The sequence below is a fragment of the Budorcas taxicolor genome, chromosome 13 (genome assembly GCF_023091745.1).
Source record: "Budorcas taxicolor isolate Tak-1 chromosome 13, Takin1.1, whole genome shotgun sequence".
Taxonomy (NCBI): domain Eukaryota; kingdom Metazoa; phylum Chordata; class Mammalia; order Artiodactyla; family Bovidae; genus Budorcas; species Budorcas taxicolor.
The window spans coordinates 63,329,698-63,350,933 of NC_068922.1; the positions used below are offsets into that span (position 1 = coordinate 63,329,698).

Genomic DNA, 21,236 nt, shown 5'->3' on the forward strand with positions numbered 1-21,236 from the left:
GAAAAATAAAGCAGGAAAAGGGAATAGGGAGGGACCATGTGATGAAAGAAGGCCTCCATGAGAAACTAAAATCTGTACAGAAATATGTACAAGATGAAGTAGTATGAGCTGTGTGTATATCTTGGCGAATAACATGCCAGGCATAGAGTTCAGTAACTTTGGAGGCCCTGAAATAGGAGCATGCTTAATGTTTTGAGGAACAAAGGAGACCAGTGTAGCTAGAGATGAATTGAGCAATAGGAGGAGTGGATTATGGAGAAGTCACAAGGGTAGACAAGGACTCGGATCACGTGGGGCTTTATTCTCAGCGAAATAGGAAGCCGCTGGATATTTTTGAGTAGATGAATGACATAATCTAACATCCATTAAAAAAAAATCCCTCTGCATGATTGTATCGGCCAGGACCTCCAATATGTTGAACAGAATTGGTGAAAACAGACACTCTTACCTTGTTCCCAGTTTTAAAGAGAATGGATTCAGTCTTTCTGAGTACTTAAATGTGATACCAGTAAGTATGATGTTTGCTGCAGGGCTTTTTGGTAGACTTCTATCTATGAGGCTAAGTAAGTTCTCTGTTTCTAGTTTATTCAGAGGTTTTATTATGGATGGATGTTGAATTTTGTTTGTGTGTGTGGTTTTTTATCCTTTATTCTACTAACATGGCACTATGATAATTGATTTTTGGATATTAAACCAACATCATTCCTAGAATGAATCCCACTTGGCTATAGTATATAATCCTTTTTGTATGGTCTTGATTTGGTTTACTAATATTTTGTTGAAGATTTTTGCCTGTATTCATGAGAGATGTCAGTCACTATAGTTTTCTTGTTATATCTTTGGTTTTGGTGTCAGGGTAATACTGGTCTCTTAGGCTGGAGAGTCTTCCCTCTGTTTTCTGGGAGAGTTTGTGAAGGATTGTGATTTCTTTTTTGAATTTTTTAGAAATATATTTCTTATTTTAATTATTTTTGCCTCGCTGGATCTTTGTTGGTGCACTTGGTCTTTCTCTAGTTGTGGTGCACGGGCTTCTTTCTCATTGTGGTGGCTTCTCTCCTTCTGGAGAACGGGCTCTAGGCACCTGGGCTCAATAGTTAAGGCTTATGGGCTTAGTGGCCCTGAGGCATGTGGAATCTTTCTGAACCAGGTACTGAACTCAAGTTTCCTGCATTGACAGGCAGATTCTTAACCGCTGAACAACCAGGGAAGTCTTCATTTTTAAATGTTTGATAGAACAAGCCATGTGGACCTGAACTTTTCTCTGCTGGAAGATTCTTAATTATTAATTCAAAAATTCTCATTGTAGGTCTACTCAGATGTACTGTTTTTTTTTTTTTTTTCCTTTTGTGTCGTTAATTTGTGTATGTCTAGGAATTTGTCCCCTTCATCTAAGTTGTTTAATTTTGTGGCTTAAAGTTGTTCATAGTATTGTCCTATAATCTTTTTTAACTCTGGAAGGTCAGTAGTGATAACCCTTTGAGGAGTGATAATCCTTTTTTCATTCCTGATTTTGGCAATTTGTATTTTCTCTGTTTTTCTCTTGGTCAGCCTTACCGAAGGTTTAATTTTGTTGATTTTTTTCAGAGAACCAGCTTTTGGTTTCATTGTTTTTCTGTTCCACTGATCTCTTACTTTAATATTTGTTTTTCCTAACTTTAGCTTGCTTTGGATTTAGTTTGTTTTTTTTCTAGTTTCTCAAGTCTTCAGTTACTTTTTTAAGGCACTCGCATCCGAAATGAAACTCTTCTTCAGGCATGACTGACGTGCGGACTGTCACACGCTCCTCAGTAGTAGTCTCTGGAGAACTATCTGGAGCTTCAGGGAGGGCCTGACTGAGACACAGTGGGGGAGACAAGTGGTCCACAGTGTTGTGCCACCAGCAGGAAGGGGTCTAGGGCTTGACCCATAGCACATGGCAGCCTGGATCCTGCCTGCCCCAGGTGCCCCACCACCACCTGAGATTTGTGTGGGTGGGCCTGAGATCCCTCGTCCTCAAACAAAGGGTATTTGCCCCCATGCTGGCTGGGGCAGGCCTAAGATGTGGACAGTTTAATTGGTGGTGATGTGATACATGGAAAACCAAGCTTTCTCTACTTTCCTAGGAGATTTTGCCTGATACAGAGCTAGAGGAGACCATGGCCCACCTCACAGACTTCAGAGACAGGTGGCTTTGGAGTTCCTGTTAATGACTGAGATTCTAAGCAGAAATTTGATTGCATCAACGATATAAGGCTTAAAGGCAGATACCAAATAAGTACGCTTACAAATAAGGGTACTTATTTGTGCCCTTTAATAAAAGTTTCCTCAGTGTTCAGTTCAGTTCAGTTGAGTCACTCAGTCCTGTCCAACTCTTTGCGACCCCATGGCCTGCAGCACGCCAGGCCTCCCTGTCCATCGCCAACTCCCGGAGTTTACTCAAACTCATGTCCATTGAGTCGGTGATGCCATCCAATCATCTCATCCTCTGTCATCCCCTTCTCCTGCCTTCAATTTTTCCCAGCATCAGGGTCTTTTCAAATGAGTCAGTTTTTTTTCACATCAGATAGCCGAAGTATTGGAGTTTCAACTTCAACATCAGTCCTTCCAATGAATACTCAGGACTGATTTCCTTTAGGATTGACTGGTTGGATCTCCTTGCAGTCCAAGGGACTCTCAGGAGTCTTCTCCAACACCACAGTTCAAAAGCATCAATTCTTTGGTGCTCAGCTTTCTTTATAGTACAACTCTCACATCCATGCATGACTACTGGAAAAACCATAGCCTTGACTAGACGGACCTTTGTTGGCAAAGTAATGTCTCTGCTTTTTAATATGCTGTCTAGGTTGGTCATAACTTTCCTTCCAAGGAGTAAGTGTCTTTTAATTTCATGGCTGTAATCACCATCTGCAGTGATTTTGGAGCCCAGAAAAATAAAGTCAGCCACTGTTTCCCTATCTATTTGCCATGAAGTGATGGGACCAGATGCCATGATCTTAGTTTTCTGAATGTTGAATTTTAAGCCAACTTTTTCACTGTCCTCTTTCACTTTCATCAAGAGGCTCTTTAGTTGTTCTTCACTTTCTGCCATAAGGGTGGTGTCATCTGCATATCTGAGGTTATTGATATTTCTCCTGGCAGTCTTGATCCCAGCTTGTGCTTCCTCCAGCCCAGTGTTTCTCATGGTGTACTCTACATATAAGTTAAATAAGCAGGGTGACAATATACAACCTTGACGTACTCCTTTTCCTCTTTGGAACCAGTCTGTTGTGCCATGTCTAGTCCTAACTGTTGCTTCCTGACCTGCATACAGATTTCTCAAGAGGAAGTTCAAGTGGTCTGGGATTCCCATCTCTTGAAGAATTTTCCACAGTTTATTGTGATCCACACAATCAAAGGCTTTGGCATAGTCAATAAAGCAGAAATAGATGTTTTTCTGGAACTCTCTTGCTTTTTCGATGATCCAGCAGATGTTGGCAATTTGATCTCTGGTTCCTCTGCCTTTTCTAAAACCAGCTTGAACATCTGGAAGTTCACGATTCACGTACTGTTGAAACCTGCTTGGAGAATTTTGAGCGTTACGTTACTAGCGTGTGAGATGAGTACAATTGTGCGGTAGTTTGAGCATTCTTTGGCATTGCATCTTTCTTTGGGATTGGGATGAAAACTGACCTTTTCCAGTCCTGTGGCCACTGCTGAGTTTTCCAAATTTGCTGGCATATTGAGTGCAGCATTTTCACAGCATCACAGCATTGTCTTTTAGGATTTGAAACAGCTCAACTGGAATTCCATCATCTCCACTAGCGTTGTTCATAATGATACTGCTTAAGGTTCACTTGATTTCGCATTCCAGGATGTCCGACTCTAGGTGAGTTATCATACCATCATGATTATCTGGGTTGGGAAGATGTTTTTTGTACAGTTCTTCTGTGTATTCTTGCCACCTCTTCTTAATATCTTCTGCTTCTGTTAGGTCCTTACTATTACTGTCCTTTATTGAGCCCATCTTTGCATGAAATGTTCCCTTGGTATCTCTAATTTTCTTAAAGAGCTCTCTAGTCTTTTCCATTCTATTGTTTTCTTCTATTTCTTTGCATTGATCACTGAGGAAGGCTTTCTTATCGCTCCTTGCTATTCTTTGGAACATTGCTTTCAAATGGGTGTATCTTTCCTTTTCTCCTTTGCTTTTCACTTCTCTTCTCTTCACAGCTATTTGTATGGCCTCTTCAGACAGCCATTTTGTTTTTTTGCATTTCTTTTTCTTGGGGACGGTCTTGATCCCTGTCTCCTGTACAGTGTCACGAACCTCCATCCATAGTTCATCAGGCACTCTATCAGATCTAATCCCTTGAATCTATTTCTCACGTCCTCATCTGTAGACATGAAATAACAATTTTTATCTAGCAGCTGCGAAAGACGCATTTCAAATAAGTGCTGTATGAAACTGTTAGATACTGTATGCATGTAAGGGACTATTAATGTTAGTAATTATGGTCCTAGGGACTGGGACAGCCTGAGAAGAGCAGGAGCCGTGGCAGTACACTATTGCCCTTCAAGGTGTGGGTCATGAACAGCTGACCAAAGTGGACGTTGCAGCTTAATGTAACGTGGGGGTTCATTGCCAGTGTTAATCATCCAGTGGCTTCCAGGGGTTTCTGTGGAGAAACTCTGAAGCTTGAGAGCAGTTCAGCTTAGATGCAGCTGTCTCTGTTCTCTCCCCATCCAGGAATTTTGCCCACATTTTATTACTTTGGTTCCAGAGGCAGCTGGCTTTCTTGAGGGTTACTGTCATAGGAAACAGGAAGGTCAAGCTCACTTAGAGGAAAGGAGTAGTATGCAAAAGACTCTGGGTCCCGTTAGGCCCTGTGTCCCCCTCCTTCCCCAGTTTTCATTAAGATTAGAGGATCTTTCTGTCCACTGGAGCAACAGACTTGACAGAGGAGGGACTGGCAGCTCCTAGAGGGAAATTTTAAGGCCATTGACTGTGGCAGAGAGGTAGGATCTGAGCTTAAAAATAAGGCCAAGAGATCAAAAACTCAAGCTGGGAAATCATACATCAGGAAGCCAAGGTCCATCAGCAGATGTGATGCTGGAATCATGAGATGAGTAGGACATGGAAAAAGGGGACTTACGACTTAATGGGGCAGATGCGGAGAAAAGCCCCCAACGTATTCTACAAAAGATCACATTAACACAAAAGCAGAAATTGCTTCTTTTGAACTACCCATTATTTTGTGTTATCTGAGTCTCTACTGTTACCCTCTACCTTCATCTCCCTCCCCACGCCCCTAGTTAGCATAATATGTCAAGAGTTATTTTACTTAAGTGCGTAGGGCAAGAGACAGTGTTATCTACGTTATAACTGGTCTTCAGGAAATTTAATTAACTGCATCTTTCCCACCGTTGTAAATCTTAAAAATCTCAGGCTACGTGCTGCTGGGGAAAGAGAGGAAGCTATAAAGCCAAAGATTTGAATTTACTGGGACATTCATATCCTGTGTGACTAACCTCTGAGCTGTAGTTTCCTCTTCTGCAAAATGGGAGGAATGCCTATACAGTTATTGTGGTGCTAATAGGAGATGATGAAAAAAATACCTGGCTAGGATTGGTTTTCAAGCCACTCGTGGTTGATATAAATTCTGATATTATGTGTTCAGTGTCAGATTGTGGTAGAAAGTTGGTATTGTGGTAGAAGTTGGTATTGGTATTGTTACATTACTACTAACTCAACCTTGCGGAAGTATTTAATATCTCTGAACCTTAGTTTCCTCAGCTCCAAAAAGAGGGAATGAAGCAGAAAGGTATTCTATACTTGCTGGTGTATCTCTTCCAGTTCTGTACCTCCAAAGGCACTTGGTCTGTGGTTCAAAAAAGGAGTCGGGGGTGGGGCAAAAGAGAAGGCTCAGCTTCAGTCCTGCTTAAGGCTTCAACAGGGAGGGACAGTTAGAGTCATTATCTGAGTATAATGAGAAGTGTCTGGGAGTTGGCTGCAGGGGCAGTAGCCTATCTCTCAACATTTGGGGTTGGGGGAGGGTGAAGAAAACAATGATAAAATCAGAATAGCCTGGGAGGTTGGAGGCTGAGTTGTTATCAAGTATGAGAGAGACCATGAGGCACAGAGCCCAGCTTGTGCTCTGTTACCCGCTTTCTGGGTGTTGCCAATAAAGCTGTTTTCTTTTTTTAGCCTCCATATCCCCATCTGTAAAATGAATTAGGCGGTGTATTCTCCAAGGGCCTTTTAGGGCCTTTTAGGGCTTCCTAAAATTTCATCGTCTGCTCTCTTCTGGCTCTCACGTTGGTTTGTATCCAGCTTGTGCCCTTGGTGTTGAGGATTTCATTTACAGAAGGCTTCTTAACTAGCCAGGCTAGCACTAGAGTAATATTTAGAATGCTTTTGAAACCACTGTTTCAAGCCACTGTGAATCATCAAACTTTCAAGTCTAGAAATGCCTTGGTCCACCTGGCCTGACCCCCTCATTTAACACTGAAAGATGATGCAATAGAGTAGAAAGACTACTAAGGGACTTCCCTGACACTTCAGTGGTTGAGATGCCGCATTCGCAGTGCAGGGGGCATGAGTTTGATCTCTTGTTGGGCAACTGAGATCCTGCATGCTGGCTTTGACTCCCAGCTTTGACAGCAGACCTTGACTTCAAATTCCTGCCAGTAATTAACTTAATCTCTCTGAGCCATAGTATCAGCATCTGAAAATGAGGATAGTGATAAGAGAGTAGGCACATAAAGAATTGTTATTATTTGGAAAAGAAAAAAACTGAAGCCTGAGAGATGATACCACCTGCTCAGAGTCAAGCTCAGGCCAGAATCTCTGTCTCTTGTCCAGGGTTTTCTTGTCCTCTAGAGCCAAGGTCAGCTACGTATGGAGCAGCAAAGATTGGAACTGAAAGCATGTCAGCTTTCTTAGCATCTCTGCCAACAGTCTTCTCAATTCCCCTGGGGTGTGTGTCAATAACACAGCCTGCACTTGTTTTAGAAACAAGCTCTTCACAAGCACTCCTGTTTGATTTGCTTTGGCTGATACAGGATCCAGATGCTCTTAGAATAGCACAACAGACTCTCCAAATCAGCCCATTCCCATTCCGAATCACTCACAGCTCTGATCTGCTGCTGGCTGGGGTTTGGCCCCTAGGTTCCCCCCGACTCCCACCTGTCACGTGACTCTCTCCAGTCATCTTTTGCTATTGGTTCTTTCTCTCTTGAAGGAAGTCATGTGTATTGAGTGTCTACTATGTGCCAGGTATTGTGATAGGTGCTTTAAATTAAAATTATCTTTGTTAATCTTAGTAATTCCTTAAGTTATTAATAGCTCCAGAAGGAAAACCTGAGGCTCAGTGAAGTAAATGAATTTGTCAGAGGTCATCTACCTAGTCCATGAAAGAGCTGGTGTTTGAACTCAGGTTCTCCTGGCTCCATAGACCCCATGCATTTAGCTCTTTCCTGAGTATCATACTACCTCTGGCCTCTGCCTTTCCAGGAGGGTAAAGTGTTCATGAGTGCCCAGAAAGGGGGATTCGGTGGCTTTAGAAATTGGCAGTTGGGAATATCTCCATGCCTTCAGTGCATTTTCCCATTAATTTCTTCTGCTCTACCCTTCCTCCGGAAGAGGCAAGGTACTCTACCAAGTTCTCTAGGATCCAAGTGTGTGGCCCAGAGGTCCAATCACTAAGTGAGAGGCCAGGTTTCTGTCTTCAACATGGAACGTGGATTCTCTAGTAAGAAGTGTCCTTGTCGTTTTCAAAGTGGAATGAAGGGAATACTCAATGAGCCCCTTGTATGCCCAGCTCTGAAATGCATGGGGTGTGAATATCTCAAGTGTGATGAGCTTCCTTCAGGGACCTGGCAAGAGAGGAGGCAGAGGCATACATATATAAAAGAGTTAAGAAGAAGATTGCTCTAATAGGTCTTCAAACCTTTCATCACTTTCAGTTTACAAAGTGCCTTTCTTATAGAGATCCTTTCTTACTTATATAAGGAAACTGAAGGCATCTGCCTTTATTTGGCAGAGTCAGGGGCTAGAGTCCACATCCTTAGTTTTGATAAGGTCAGTGAATCTAAGCCCTCCTGGAAGAGTTCTTGTCTGTGGCCTTGGGTCCCCATCAGTCTTCATTTGCAAAAGGAGGAGGCTTTTAGTCTCTGCCCTTTTCTGAGAGCCCTCCTCTGCCCACTGGTTCCCGTGCCTCACTCCTTCCTGCTTAGCTGCTGCTGCTAAGTCGCTTCAGTCGTGTCCTACTCTGTGCGACCCCATAGACGGCAGCCCACCAGGTTCCGCCGTCCCTGGAATTCTCCAGGCAAGAACACTGGAGTGGGTTGCCATTGCCTTGGGCCTTCTTAGTGAGACCCTCTTCTAAATGATATGTTTTTAAATGTAGGCTAAGAGGAGATATTTTCCCCAAGATCATTTGCCATAAAATGATGGGATTTTATGGCCAGTAGGAAGAGATCTTAACAGTTACCAGTTTTTTTGAGAAGTCCTTTATTTAAACACATAGTTCAATGTCTCAAACAGAGCTGCTCTATTAGAAGTGGCAATGGTGGCCCCAGAGACCACTGGTCCAGCCTCCCCATAACCCTCATCAGAAACAGCCTTAGGCATATGACATCAACCTGCAGGGTTGCAATAAAACAACACTGACCTCGGTCAACTTTCCCATTTTATAGTTGTGAAATTGAGGCCCAGCACAGGGCCGTAATAGGCCCAAGGTTACACAGTGAATTAGTGGCAGGTCTGACTCTCAGCCTTGTGCCCTCTTTGCAACACTGAACTTAATGTCATTTCATGACACATGTTCTCTCTTTCACTAACGTTCTGTGCCTAGATGTCAGGCGTCTTTTGCCTCCCGGTATCTGATTCCTGTGAGGTAGGTGGGCAGGCCTGTGGATGTGTGTACCACGTCAGGGCATAATTCTCATCCACGTGGTGAGCGTGTGTCAAGTTGCATTTAACTCATTGTGGGAACTAGCAGAACGAGCATTGCTGAGAAACGATTTATGTTGGTAGTGGAAAAAGGATTAAAATGAGGTTGCTAAATGAGATCCAAAATTAATGTCCTAATGAAAACGTAACATTTCATGTTGTCTTCTCTACTTAAAAAAAGTGCACTTTCTCAGTTTTCTATACAATAACCTGTAACTTGGCAGAGTTTTAAAATATTTGGGCCCCGTTTGTGAACAGTAAGTCCAACAAAATTCTCTTCTGCAAAAGTATCATGTGACTCTCAGATGCATACTAAAAGAGGTCCTGTCATGACTGTAAGGGTCACACAGTTTTCTTTTTGCCTTACTTCCAGTTTTTTAATAATTTTCCTTAACAACACACCACTGAACATGATCAGAGTCTCTGGCATTAAAGCCGATCAGAGCTCTTCCAACTCAGGAAGGCATCTTTCTGCTCAGGGCACAGACCCAACTTCTTTCCTGAAGCTTCTGCAGCTGGCAGCCATCAGCAGGACCTTAACCTGTCTCCCACAACCTTGGTCACTGGCTTGGAGTTTGACCTTTGCTAATCTTAGACTGCTTCTTCCCCTTCACCCAGTCATGGAGACTTTTTTCCCCGTTTCTGGTTACCCCTGGGACCATCTTGGATGCAAAGAGGTCACAGAGTTCCACCTGGAGGAAGTTTGTTTTGAGCAGAGTTTTACTTGGGCAAAGTAGGCACCTGCTTTCATTATGAGTTCTTGTGTCAGCTGTTTTGCTTTTCTCATCCCCAGTGCTATCATCCAAGGCCAGATTATAATCCTCTCTCACTGACTTTTTAATTGTTAACTAATTTGCCTCCCTGGGTTCCCTTGTGGCTCAGTGGTAAAGAATCCACCTGCCAATGCAGTAGACTTGGTACCTACTGCATGGGTCAGAAAGATCCTCTGGAGAAGAAAATGGCAACCCACTCCAGTATTCTTGCTTGGAAAATCCCACAGACAGAGAAGCCTGACAGGCTACAGTCCATGTGGTCACAAAAGGGTGGGATACAACTTAGCAACTCAACAACAACAAATTTGTCTTTGCTAGTGAAATATAACTTCCTTTTTCTGAGTAAAACTCTGTTCAAAACAAACTTCCTCCAGGTGGAACTCTGTGACCTCTTTGCATCCAAATGGCCCCAGGGGTAACCTACCTCCAGTGTTTGCCCTGAAATATAACTTCCTTTTTCGATCCATAGGTTTTAAGATACATATCTTATTCCTATCAGTTTCCTGCTCATAAAACCTCTGAAATAAAATCTGGTCTCCTTAGCATGACATTCAAGGCTCTTTAAATACTATTTCTCTTCTTTCCTTTCAGCTTCTTCTCCAGTTCCATAAGAGTTCATATTAGTGGGTAGAAGTATTAAGGAAAGTATTGCACAACTTCAGGACAATATGAAGGAAGACTGACCTGATCCAGTCTGCCAGCGAAGGTTAAGAAGTGTTAGTTTTGGGGCCATGTTAGCATTCAATATGATAACCATTTATGCCAGGCACAGGAATAGGTCCTTAGGGATAAGGAGAAGGCAAACACATGGTCAAGACCTTTGGAACCCCATAGCTGATCAAGGAGAACAGGTAGGTAAAGTAAGTAGGTGGCAGTGATGATCACTATAAATGAAAGCATGTGGAGTGCTTTGGGAATATGGGGACTAACTGCCCTGCCCTCCTGATCAAGGAAGGCTTCACGAAAGAGGTGATATTTGAGTTGCATTTCAAAGATGAGATATTTGATAGTCTTGAAAGGTGAAGTATTTGGCAGTTGAGAAGGGTAGTCTGTAGCTTCCAAGTGAAGAGACCAGTGAGGGCCGAAGTTATAGAAGCCTCCATGTATGTCTTAGAGAAGAGTAATCAGTCCAGTGTAGCCAGAGCATAGCCTTTCAGGAATGGAGTGTGGTTAGGGTTAAAGTTACCAAAGTAAGTTGAGACTAAACTGTAAGGCCTCATTTTCCACATTAAGGAAATTCTGTGTTTCATACCTAGCATTATTGAATTAAGTGACATATAGTTGTCTATCTGCATGAGTGTAGTTGTGTGTTAGGATGTGATTGTTACATTTGGAGGTGATTTTTGAAGACCCTGTGAGGCAAAGCAAATATCAAAAATTGGAGCCGAAAGGACAGGTTAAACTTAAGTTCACCCAGGCTTGAATTTCGAGCTTCTGAGTTCTCTAAGCTCATAAGTTAATCATAGCATGCCAGGATTGAAAGAGACCTTAGAGATCAGTAGTTCATACATTGGTCCATTCAACAAGTGCCTGCTAGTTTTTTTTTTTAAGATGGACCATTTTTTAAAGCCTTCATTGAATTTGTTACAATATTGCTTCTGTTTGATGTTTTGGTTTTTGGCCCCTTAGGGCTTAGGTTGGAGAGGGGACAGCTGAGGCCAGATACAGGGCCCTGAGGTCCATTTGGCCTATGGGAAAATGAGGCTAATATTCAGGGACATGTAGCAAGTTAGTAGTAAGGCCGGGATGGTAACTCTCCTGGTGCAGCCTCCCTTCTCTTGCCTCCCTGCTTCCGTGCAGCTATTTATCCAAGATTAACTTGGATCCCATTTAATTCCTTTATTCTCCTCTCCCTCATTTAGCTCTTTCTCTCTTGGATAAGTTAGTTGACCTCAGAGAACAATTTTCTTATCTGTAAAATGGGGGTGTTACCTTGAAATTAAAAATTAAAAAATATTTTTAAGCCACTGATCTCATTTTTTTTGGTATTATTCTTGCTCTTTGCAGATACAGATACCACATTAAGTTTCAGTATATGCCTGTGTTCCAGTTGTTGCTATTTTCTAGCTGTGTAAATTTGGACAAACTGTCTTGACCTCACTCTTAACTGTTTTTCCCACCAGAGTCCTAAAATTCCATTTCATAACCGTTTGGAAACTTGACTTGTTTACTTTCTCACCCTGGAGTGTGCTGCTGTTGATGACTTGCAGTGGCAACTGGGCTGGCCCTGTGTGATTTGAAGAGGACAGTATGAGAGGCAAGACAACTGGGTACCTGGAGGGTATTAAATCAAGGATTGGCAACTCCTCATAAGTCAGACGATTTCTGGGGACTTCCCTGGTGGTCCATTGGTTAAGAATCTGCCTGCCAAAGCACTTAGTTGCCATGGGACAACTAAACCCTTGTGCCACAACTACTCGAGCCTGTGAGCTGTAACTACTGAGCCCAAACGCTCTAAAGCCCATGCTATGCAACAAGAGAAGCTACCGCAGTGAGAAGCCACTGCACTGCAACTAGAGAGTAAACCCTGCTCATAGCAACTAGAGAAAACCCCCCTGCAGCAAAAACGACCCAGCACAGGAGTCTGGGGTTAGTGTCAATGGTGAATTAATTTGGATTATGTTCTGGCAATAAGTGAGGTTGCCAGCTCCACTGAGTGGAAGAACCAGCAGTGCACAGGCACTCTTGCTTATGCCCTGGAAAAAGACAAGTATATTGGTGGCAAGTGTCCAACATGACCTGACTGGCTGCCCACAGGCCATCTCTGCCATTCAGGACATCAGCCACTGGCCCTGCCAGCCCTCTGGCAAGGTTGCTGTGATTTGATAGAAAGAGCCCAGTCTCTGGATTTGCACAAATGTGAGTTCACATCCCTGTCTGCCAACTACTGATTTATGTTCCTTGTTTAGTTTTTCAACTAGTTCTATAGTTCTTTAAAATTGTTAGAGCCAGTGCCTCTGTCTGTAAAATAGTGTTGTTGAGGGAATTCCTTGTTGCCTAGTGGTTAAGATTCTGGGCTTCCACTGCCACAGCCTGGGTTCAATCCCTGGTCAGGGAGCTGAGATCCCATCCTACAAGCCTCATGGCATGGCCAGAAAAAGAAAATAGTGCCTTTGATACCTACTTCGGGGGTTGTTGTGAGGATTCAAAAATACCTTAGACAAATAGGTCTCACACAATAGCTGATACTTAGTTGGATGAATAGCAAGTTGATCTACTGCTGTTAGCTCTTTGAAGACCAGTATCCTTGGGACGTGACATTCAAGTCAGTGCTGCTCTGATTCTCTCACTATTTCCCCACTCACCCCCAGAAGTCGACCTGACCTCTCCTTTCCTTCCTCAAGTTCAGACCCCAGAAATATGAGACAGTCTGTTTCACCAGGTGGCATATCTATGAGTAAGCAAGATTGTTACACAGCAGACATACAGGGCCAGGGCAAGTAGCTCAGGAGCAGCTGATGAACAAAAGGCTTCTCTCTGTTCCTAATAAATTGGTCCTTGGGGACCCTAGCTTTGAAATTCTAATTGACACAGGAAGGAAAAGATTCATTAGGCTCTGGACTCATTAAAATGCTCTGCTGCTCACCTACGATTTATTCTTGGCACTTCATCAGGAGGAATTAAGTAAACCAACAGGCTGGGAGGCTGCTGACAGCACAGTTCATATACTTGGCTGGTGCTGCTCGTGGGGTGTGGATATGGGGCCTCCCATACTCTGGAGCACACAGCTGGCCTCAGAGGTTTCTCACCCTTAGCATGAGTCTAAGTCTCATCTATTGTCAGTGCTGAGAGGACCTTTTGAGATCATTCATAGATGTTAGCTCATTCATAGATGGTCCACAGAAGAGGGGCTTGCCTGAGATCACTGAACCGCAGCAGTGGTAGAGCTAGAATTAGAAACAGTCAGTCCTCCTGACTTCCAGGCCAGGAGTCTCTCATCTGCATCACCTTTGGATTTCTAGATCCAGTATTTCATTCATTCAGCCATCAACAGATACTTTTGTTGATACATGTTATGTGCCAGGATTCTACGATAAAACAGATGGGGGGTGAGAAGGGGGGTGGAGAGGGAATACCTGAACCAGTATTATGGGTGACTAGAAAGGCCTCCAAATCTGAGGGCTGAATAGGAATTAGCTTGGCAGAGAAGCATATGAAGAGTAATCAAGCCTGAGGGATCACTGCCTACAGAGGCTGGGAGACTCTTCAGTAATGGAAAGTCTTGCTAGGGTGGAGGAATTGAAGAAGGGATGAAAAGATGAGTCAGCCTATGAGGTTGGGGCTACTTTCTCTTAGAAGACCTCTATACCTGGAATTAGGAGTCCTGGATGTTCTAGATGTGTTTCTGTTGCCAGTATTTATTTAGTGTCTTTTTGGTGTGCCAGTGTTGGACACTGAGATACAAAAATGCATAAAATATATGTAGCTCTATCCCCTGAGATCTGTTAGTTTAGTGATGCAACAAACTAATAAATAACTCCTATAATAAATGAAAGGAGTAATTGGAGGAAGTCAGAGTTGAGCTGTGTTACCGTCAGGATTTTCTCTGAGTTTGATGATCTCACCTGTCAATTTAGTGGTAACCACTGTCCTGTGTAGCTAATGACCTGATGGGAAGACAGCTCTGTAATGACTGGTGTTTGTGTGGTATTTGTGAGTTACAAAACACTCTTTCATCATTAATTGAATCTTAACTGTAACCTTATAACTTGGGAAATTTCTCAGCAATTTACAGATGAGAAAACTAAGGCTGAAAGAGGTTGAGGCTTGTTTATGGTTTTATAGCTTTTGATTAAGAAAAGCTAGGGATTAGAAACCCAGATCTTGTGCTCTCTTTTGCAGTACAGTGGCTCTGAAAAGATACTGAAAAGTAGAAAGATGGCAGCTTTTCTGTTCCATACTTGTAAGCCTGGTTTCCCTTTCCCTTCACTTGAAATGCAAAGAATGACTTCACTATGAGAAAAAGCGACTTAAATTGGCTGGGAAGAAAGAAAAAGAGCTTATTTCAAGTCTTACTCAGATTGGGCTCTGAACTTTTAAAATCATGTGTTCCAATGTTCTTGTCAGCTCCCACTATTCCATCTCATGCCATTTACAGAGTGCTGTCTTAGCTACTATGTCATTGGCTATCAAAGGCAATTTGTGGGGTAGACAGAGCCTGCTTTACAGGTGTGTAAACTGAGGCCCACAGAAACGAAATATTTTGCCCAGAGTCACTGAATTATTCATGGCAAAGTGAAGATGGACACCACAGGTGCTCCTAAGTCATAGAAGAAAGCTCCTCTGATTCATTCATTTCACACAATTCTTGAATATACCCTATGAGCCAGAAATTTTATTTTACGAGAGAACCTCTGGTTAGGCTCAAGCTATCTTGATGCAGTGCCTTCCTCTAAGAGCAGGGACTTTTGCTATTTATTTATCTGTCCTCAGCCAGGGCCTGGTTCCAAGAATGCTTTGCTGTTGTTTTTGGCCTTACTCTGCCAGAAGCTAAAGGGAGCAGATGGCCACAGCATCGTGGATTATAAGGGTGTGATCCCATTCTGGGCTAGAGGATGAGTGAAGAGCCCTGCACCCATCTACTGCTGTTTCTATGCTCAGGTCCCTGCCAAGGTATTTTCTATCCCAGAACAAGGTGAAGCTGGCTAATCCTGCCCCTTCCTCCCCCTATGTACAACATACTTATGGATCTTCTGGATAGATTTCATGCAAAGGATTTTATGATCTGTCCCAAATGACTCTTTGGACCCATTTCCCAGGCATGTATGACGTTTTAAGGGGAACCTGGGATCTTCTTTATCTACAGATCTCTCAACACTCCCCACCCTCTCTGCTGTTTTTACTTCCAACTCCTTAAGCAGATTGGCTGCTTAGTATGACTGACAAATAGCCTAAAGAGTAATCAGTACTGAGAAATTGACATGTTTTCTGTTTATCTGAAATCCTAACTGGAAAAGTCTAAGAAACACTATTTTGAGGGAGCAGGACTAAAGGTGGAGTAAGGACGATTGACTTCATGATGGAAAGCCTGCAAGAACCTCAGTTACCTCAAAAAAATCTTGAAAGGAAATATCAACATTTGTTCACAATATTTCACCTGCCCCTTATATATTAATATCTTTATATATTACAGAGTGCTTTCATATCTATTATTGCCTTTGAGTGTTAGAGCAACTCTGAGGGCAGCAATGCAAGGATTCCTTTTCTCACTTGACTGTTTTGACCAGGGAAGGATAGGGAAGATCAGTGGTCAATTGTCTGGTGCTCATGGTGGCAGAGCCCCAAAGAGAACCAAGATTTGGGAGCCAAATAGTCCTAGGTTTGAAATCTGGTGTTGATCACATTCTAACTGAATGATCTTGTGCAAGCTCCTTTTTCCTCAAGCCTCAGTTTTCTTCTCTGTGATAAAAGGATAACAGTATTTATCTCCTGTCTAAGAATTAAAAAATATAATGTATAGAAAAGTGCCAACACAGTATGGAACAAGTATTAGGACCTTAGTAACTGCAGGTTTCCCATCTTAGTGTTTTAAGTGTCTTGTATTCTGAATTGTTGAAAATTAGTACTCTACAGTAAAATGAGCTACATATAATACATTTCTATAAGCCAGAGTATCATTTAAGTGTCTCACTGGGTTAAGAGAACTGAATTAGTGGGAAGCAGGGGGGCTCCAGGCACTGGCTGAGTACTTCTAATACAAATCACAGTGGGTTAGAGCTGACAGAGACCCTAGAGATCTGTTCTGTTGTGTCTTCCTCAGAAGAGATGTTAATAATCTCGGAAAAGTCAGACTGGATAATGCAAAGTGCATTTCTTTACTTTTGACTTCTCAGAGCCTTAGTGTGCATATGAGTGGGGTGGGTGGGGAGGAAGGGATGGAGGAGGCTAAGTTTCCTGTTTTTATTTGACCTGGGAGCCCTTAACATCTTGAAGAGCACTGGTTTTTCATGAAAGAGTACATGTACCACTACTCTGGTTCAGTTCTCCATTTTTTGTATCAGGCAGTTAAGGTCTCAGCCAGGTTTACAGAGCCAGTCCACAGTAGAACCAAAACTAGAGTTCAGGATGCCTGACCCTCTCTTGGGCTACACCACCATTTGTACTCCATTGCTTTTCCTCTTCTAGCCAGCAAATCATAAAATTACAGAGGATTCTGCAAACCACTAATCAGAGAGCATTGTTAGAGCATCAAGCTTTCTGTTTTGATGTGTTTGTGCCAGTAAGCAGGAAAATGTGGAAACAACAGGCTTAATGGCTGCCAAATGTTTCCAAACAGTTGAAAGACCAGGGATCAGGTAATTTTAGCTCAGTGTCTGGAAAGGTGCCTCTGACCCACAAAATTTTAAGTCTGTTCTTGTTTTATTATGTTTCAGTTGCAACCAAGGGGCTCATCCAAGAGGCCGGTAGTGTTGTTCTTTGTGATGAATATTGACACCAGTGATTATGGGAAAGATCCTGAGAGGAATTTGAAGAGAATGTGTCAAATTTCTGTTCTTTTCATCACCATCTTCCATGGAATTCAGTGGTTAGGAATGTGCTGCTGGTTTCTGTCCAGAACTTGGCAGAGAGAGTTGTCTTTGGCATTTGTTTGGTGAGGGCTGTCCTTGCATTTACTAAGCCTTCTCATAAAAAAATAGCACCCTTACCTTTGTAGAGTTGTGCAGTAAACTTCAAAAACACGTCTGATACTCAGAACAATCCTGACATAGAAGTTATCTTCCATATGTCTAATGAGGACACTGAGGCTCAGAGAAAGGGGTAGTGACTTGTCCAGGGTCTGACAGCAAATAAGTGATAAACCTTTATTGTATTACAAGTGCTTAGTGCAATTGTGACATATAGTAGATCCTCATATTTATTAATAGAAAAATTAGTACTTTCCCAAGGATTAAACATTAGTAGACTCTTTGCCCACTAGTCTTTCCATGAAGCCAGCCTAGTGGGGCCCAGTGGTTGGGCTCATCTCAGGGTCAGCAGATAGTTTAGAGTGTGGACTGGGTCTCCCTTGCTGTGTTGATTTCTGACAAGGATGGCAGTTTCTAGCTGTTGTTACTCTCTACTTGGTGAGGACCCTCTGCCTCCTCCCCACCCCAGAGAGCTTCAATTCAGCAGTTTCTGGCGTGGAGATTCAGCCTCTCTTTTGAGCCTCTATTCCTTGGAGTCTGCTGAACAAAGACACCTTTGGTCCCCAGCTTCTCACTCTGTCCCTCCTTTGTTTTCTCTCTCATCACTATTTTGCCTGTCTTCTGCCCTACTGACGGATGAGGGACTTGGGTTCGACCCATGAACATCAAATACACAGTTCACTCTTAAGGAGCTACTTTGTCAGGAACACTGGGAAACCATTAACTGAAGCAGTGCCCACCTAGGATTCTACCACCTGTTAGCAGAAATTCACTGAGCATCTACTGGTTGTCCGGGTAGTGTTGGAGGCTGGGATTGCAAAGATTAATAACAGAGTCTCTGCCTTCTAGGAGTTCAGAGTCTAATGGAGAAAGACAGGTAGGTAAATACAAAGGTGCAGCAAATGTTGCTGCAACAGAGGTCTGTAGAATGTCCTTATCAAGATACAGAAGAGGGGGATGGAAAACAGGCTGTCCTGAAGAGTTTTCATCAAGGGCATGACATCAGTGACTTTGTGTACAGAAAACCCTTCTGGCCCCAGATTCCGTCACCAAATCAGAAATTGGTTCTGGTCCTGCTTTATTGATGAAGTGGTCTCTCTCAATCTCACTAAATGTTAAGAGTGTGATATTTGAAGCCGCCTATTAAATGGGACCAGTAGTAACAGTAATTTCATTTAGAAAGTTCCTGAATGCTTCACTTGCAGGTATATTACCTGACCAAATTCTCACAACCTTTTGGGGAAGGTGGTGTAATACTATTTACATTTTACAAATGAGAAAGCTAAGGCACAGAGGAATTAAAGACATTTACCCAGCATGATACAGGTGATACATGGCAGAGCTGGGGTTTGAACCCAGGAGTTCTAAAAGAATCTCAGAAAGGGCCATTATGACCTTGATATAATTCTTACCTCAAAGAGTTGTAAGAATGAGAAGTATAATACTTAGTAATGCATCTACCACAAAAATAATAAATCATAATGATCATTTATTATATTGTAAAACAGCCTTTCCTAAAGGCTGGAGTGGATTGGGCTTTTGCAAAGATGTCTTTCTGTCTTCCAAGTCTTCTGGCTTCATTATCTGTACTGCCTGCTTCTTTGTTTCTTAACAAGCATGAATGAGGAAGGGAACGGGGACAGTGGTACATGGAATTCCCATCAGCAGATACTCCCTGAGCAACCACTCTGGGCCAGGGTCCCTGCTGAAAGGCCAGAGGGATGCTGATATTAAATAGATAGTGGTTCCTGCCATCTAGGAACTCGCAGCCTGGGAGGGAAGATGATGACACAGAAACAGATCATTTAAACACTGCCTCCTCAGGTGTATCTTAGGCAGCACATCAGACCCTCTTGCCCTTGGCTCATGCCACTGTGAGCAGGGCATGAATGAATGGCTATTTTATTAATTGTTGAAATAATCATCCTGTTAATATCCTTGTCAGCATTAAAGCAGATGTTATTAATATAGAAAGTAGTAACACACCTTAGAGAAAGTCACAAACTGTTCAAAGGAGACTTCTAACATATTCAATTGGAAAAACCTATTTTATTTTTATGGTGGTGAGGGGGTTGTGGTAGCACACCTGAACTGCCAGGGGGGCTGAGGGAGTCCTTGGCTTGAGGAATGTACTGTGGGGAAGGATTTACGTCCCTCGGAGCTCCCCGATGGCCGCCCAGTGTGCTCCTTAGTTATCACATACTGTAGTTTCTTACACTGTGCTTAGTCGCTCAGTCGTGTCTGACTCTTTAAAACGCCACTGAGTAGCTCACCAGGCTCCTCTGTCCATGGGGATTCTCTAGGCAAGAATACTGGAGTGGGTAGCCATGCCCTCCTCCAGGGGATCTTCCCCACCCAGGGATGGAACCCAGGTCTCCTGCATGGTAGGCAGATTCTTTGCCATCTGAGACACCAGGGAAGCCCATAGTTTCTTGTACCCAGGTACATTTTTTTTTATTTAGCAGAATGAGCAAGAAGAGGGGAGATAGCTTTCTGAGGCAGTACATCTGCCAGGAGAGGCAGTGACTGAGCTGCTGAGATTGGCAGGTGCTATGCCAGGGCAGTAAGGGTTTCGTGAGTATGTATATTATTTCATGAACTACCTCCAGTGAGTGGATCTGTGAGCATTATTGGAGCCTTGCCATGTGCCTAGCAATGTAATGTGCTCAGGTGATGTGAAAAATACCCCAGAAGTTCTGCACTGCTGGGCAAGAGAAGACGAACATATGAGACAAAAGGAGTTAACACAGATGGGATGCTCTGATTGAGAGTTGACTTGGGTTGTTCAGGTCTCAACACCTGTGGGGACTTAGAGTGCCTTCTTATTGAGCACTCTCCTACACGTGCCATAGGACTGGGTCATGACTACCATGATGTCTAAGCTCCTCAACAGCGCACAACGGCTTTCTGATCTGACCTCTTTAGGTTCTCTGCTGTCACCTCTTGCAACATCCAGTCTTAGATTCTACACTCTAGCCAAACCATGATGCATATTATTATTCACTCCACATGGAAGCACTGTCCAGCTTCTACAACTTTGCTTATGCTATTTCCTCTTTTCTAAATGTTCACTCTCACCTTCAGTTGAGTCGCTCAGTTGTGTCCGACTCTTTGCCACCCCATGAATTGCACCACGCTAGGCCTCCCTGTCCATCACCAACTCCTGGAGTTTACCCAAACTCATGTCCATCGAGTTGGTGATGCCATCCAACCATCTCATCCTCTGTCATCCCCTTTTCCTCCTGCCCGCAATCCCTCCCAGTATCAGAGTCTTTTCCAGTAAGTCAGGTCTTCACACCAGGTGGCCAAAGTATTGGAGTTTCAGCTTCAGCATCAGTCCTTCCAATGAACACCCAGGACTGATCTCCTTTAGGATGGACTGGTTGGGTCGCCTTGCAGTCCAAGGGACTCTCAAGAGTCTTCTCCAACACCACAGTTGAAAAGCATCAATTCTTCGGTGCTCAGCTTTCTTCACAGTTCAACTCTCACATCCATACATGACCACAGAAAAAACCGTAGCCTTGACTAGACGGACTTTTGTTGGCAAAGTAGTGTCTCTGCTTTTGAATATGCTGTCTAGGTTGGTCATAACTTTCCTTCCAAGGAGTAAGTGTCTTTTAATTTCATGGCTGCAATCACCATCTGCAGTGATTTTGGAGACCAAAAAAAAAAAAAAGTCTGACACTGTTTCCAATGTTTCTCTATCTATTTCCCATGAAGTGATGGGACCAGATGCCATGATCTTAGTTTTCTGAATGTTGAGCTTTAAGCCAATTTTTTCACTCTCCTCTTTCACTTTCATCAAGAGGCTTTTTAGTTCCTCTTCACTTTCTGCCATAAGGGTGGTGTCATCTGCATATCTGAGGTTATTGATATTTCTCCCAGCAATCTTGATTCCAGCTTGTGCTTCCTCCAGCCCAGCATTTCTCA

At 43.1% G+C, this 21,236-nt stretch overlaps 1 protein-coding gene across 2 annotated transcripts in view; it reads left to right on the plus strand.

Annotated features, from left to right (window-relative positions):
- Positions 1–385: 385 nt before the first annotated feature.
- The window catches only part of RALY (RALY heterogeneous nuclear ribonucleoprotein), a 44,304-nt gene continuing 23,453 nt past the window's right edge, over positions 386–21,236 (plus strand). Inside the window, exon 1 of one of the 2 annotated variants that reach the window (XM_052650605.1) lies at positions 386–508. In XM_052650605.1, the coding sequence (XP_052506565.1) occupies positions 386–508 (123 nt within the window). The remainder of the gene's footprint in view (positions 509–21,236) is intronic. The other variant, XM_052650606.1, reaches the window with a different exon arrangement.